Source organism: Bison bison, unplaced genomic scaffold, assembly GCF_000754665.1.
Source record: "Bison bison bison isolate TAMUID 2011002044 unplaced genomic scaffold, Bison_UMD1.0 scf7180017864526, whole genome shotgun sequence".
Taxonomy (NCBI): domain Eukaryota; kingdom Metazoa; phylum Chordata; class Mammalia; order Artiodactyla; family Bovidae; genus Bison; species Bison bison.
In genome coordinates this window covers 1,498,867-1,501,576 of record NW_011495077.1, presented here as the reverse complement: position 1 = coordinate 1,501,576, position 2,710 = coordinate 1,498,867, and the positions used below count along the sequence as shown (strand labels likewise).

Here is a 2,710-nt window from a genome sequence, read left to right as displayed (position 1 = left end):
AGACCCCAATCTTTTTAAAGTACAACAGTCTTCTATTGTGTTAGCCAATAGTCTTGGCATATTTATCCACTGGACTCTCTCTTTTTTACAGATTAGAAAGTCTACTTTGTTTCATTGTTATTATTTTCTTGGCCTCCCCATGTGGCTTGCTGGATTTTGGTTTTCTTTCCTACCCAGGGATCAAATTCATGCCTCCTGCAATGGAAGCTTGTAGTCCTAACCAGTGGACCACCACGGAATTTCCTAGAAAGTCTACCCTAATCATCTATTAGATCTTTATGTCTAATCTGCATCATTTTTCTAGACTATCCAATTCCACTGTTCTATTTGTTTGTTCTTAAGTTAGTGTTTTAATACCTGACGCTTTTTTTTTGTTCAATATTTCTTGGCTATTCCACCTCATTAATTTTTCTGGACACATACTAATTCTGAAGTTTACAATAAATATATTCTCATTGAGAATATCTTCATTGGTTTTTAAAGGTTTTAGTGAAGAAGGTATGTTAAATTGTAATTTGAAATGAGGCCGGATTAAGAAACTCAGGGCAGTCCAGTTGTTAAGGACTCTGCATTTTCACTGCTGAGGGCCTGCGTTCAACCCCTAGTCAAGGAGCTAGGTAAGATTCCACAAGCCATGTGGCATGGGCAAACAAAACGAAACATACAAACATGACAGCAGGACTTCCCTTGTAGTCCAGTGGTTAAGAATCTGCCTGCCAATGCAGGGAATATGGATTCTACCCCTGGTCCGGGAAGATTTCACATGCCACTGGGCAACTAAGCCTATGGACTTTAACTACTGAGCCCAGACACCTTAGAGCTCTGCAATAGGAGAGGCCACCATAACGAGAAGTCTGACCACCACAACTAGAGTAGCTCCTGCTTGGTGCAACTGGAGAAAGCCTGTGTGCAGCAGCGAAGACCTAGTGCAACCAAAACCAAAACCAAAACCTGACAACAAAGAAACCAAAAAAAACACTAAGATACCTTCTAGGATCAGAAAGACATACCAGACACAGTTGTGGTACACTGAGTTTTTTGTACTCTCTGACAAGATTGCATGAGCCAGTAAGAAACCACTGTAGATTATAGCATTTGCTAAGAAATTGGCTGAGAGGAAATGGTTCATGGAAATCGGGAAGCAGCAGTATTTGGAGAGGTTCAGGAAAGGAGCCAACTTTCTACACCCTCTCAGATCCAGCTCCTATTTATGAGAGGAGCTTGTTAATTTGCTTGTAAAACACCTGCTTCACCGGTTTGTTCCTCAGGGTGTAGATGAAGGGATTGAGCACTGGAGTCACCACGGTGTTGAGCAAGGCCACCACCTTGTTCCTGTCCTCCCCCTGGCTGCTCTTGCCTGACCGGACATACATGAAGATGCAGCTGCCATAGAAGAGAGAGACAACAGTGATGTGGGAGGAACAGGTTGAGAAGGCTTTCCACCTCTCCTTGGCTGTGGGGAGGCACAGAATGGTGTGGAGGATGTGGCCATAGCAGGTAGCCGTCACGGACAGAGTGCCCAGGAGGCTGACGTTGGCCAGGATGAAACCTAGAAGCTCGATCAGACTTGTGTCTGCACATACGAGTTCCAGGAGTGGAAAGCTGTCACAGAAGAAATGGTCAATGATATTGGGACCACAGAATGGCTGCTGAAATGTGAGGAAAGTTGGAATGATGATGATAAAGAATCCTGTGATCCATGAAGAAAGAACTAACTGGACACAGACCCTTTTGCTCATGATGGTGACATAACGCAAGGGGTTACATATGGCCACATACCTGTCAAAGGACGTCAGTGCCAGTAGGAAGAACTCTGTGGTGCCCAGGAAGAAATAGAGGAAAAGCTGGAGAAAGCAACTGGCTAGGGAGATGGTCCTATTTCCATTCAGGATGTTGGTCAGCATCTTGGGGAAGATGACCGAGGTGAACCAGATCTCTAGGACGGCAAGGTTGCGGAGGAAGTAGTACATGGGGGTGTGGAGGCGCCTGTCCATGAGGGTGAGGACCACGATGAGGAGGTTCCCCAGTAGAGTGAGCAGGTAGGTCAGGAGGAGCCCCAGGAAGAGGAGCATCTGCAGCTCACAGGCCTCTGAGAGCCCCAGCAGGATGAACTCGGTGACAGTGGTGTGGTTCCCCGTGGCTCCTCTGGCCTCTGCTGGGAATGCCCAATCAGCGGTGTGCTGCATCAAGAGTCGTGATGTTCTGGGGATCTGAGGACACTTGGAACTGAAAGGAAAGAGGGATTTTGAGCTGAAGGAATCCTTTATTTCTTCAACCTGCAGGTCCCTTTGCCTCCCTCGTCAGGCCAGTTGTCCAGGTCCCTCACTGAGTTAGCATCAAGTTACATACTTTGATTCAATTGTCTGGTATTCTTTGGGGAAAGTTTTGCCTTTACCAATTCTTTTTCCATTTTTCTTGTGTCTGTTAGGAAGTGTTTGTCCCTTTAAATCTTGATCAGATGATGGGTTTTCCACCCCCATATTTGTCCAAATCTTTTAAGTGGTCTCTCAAATAAAGTAAAATATTTTCTCTGCAAATCCTGTATCCATTGGTCACAGGCCTTTATCAAAAACACTAATGGAAAATTTCCTCTAGAACTTGTTACAGAGGCATTTGAGTTAGACTTCGTGTTTGTACCTGAGCTCCATCATTTACTAACTTGTGTGGGGCCGGTTCTCTAACTTCACCACTCTGCTTCTTCAGTGGGAAT

The 2,710-nt window shown here is 45.2% G+C and overlaps 1 protein-coding gene across 1 annotated transcript; it reads right to left on the bottom strand.

Moving 5' to 3' along the window:
* Positions 1 to 1,208: 1,208 nt before the first annotated feature.
* On the bottom strand, positions 1,209 to 2,186 carry LOC104982086 (olfactory receptor 49-like). Its single transcript, XM_010831406.1, has one exon. It carries the CDS (start codon positions 2,184 to 2,186, stop codon positions 1,209 to 1,211), a length of 978 nt encoding a protein of 325 aa, XP_010829708.1.
* Between the last annotated feature and the right edge of the window lie 524 nt (positions 2,187 to 2,710).

What these genes read in the sequence shown, in the direction of transcription:
- LOC104982086 (XM_010831406.1), bottom strand. Translation starts at nt 2,186, where the DNA reads ATGCAGCACACCGCTGATTGGGCATTCCCAGCAGAGGCCAGAGGAGCC.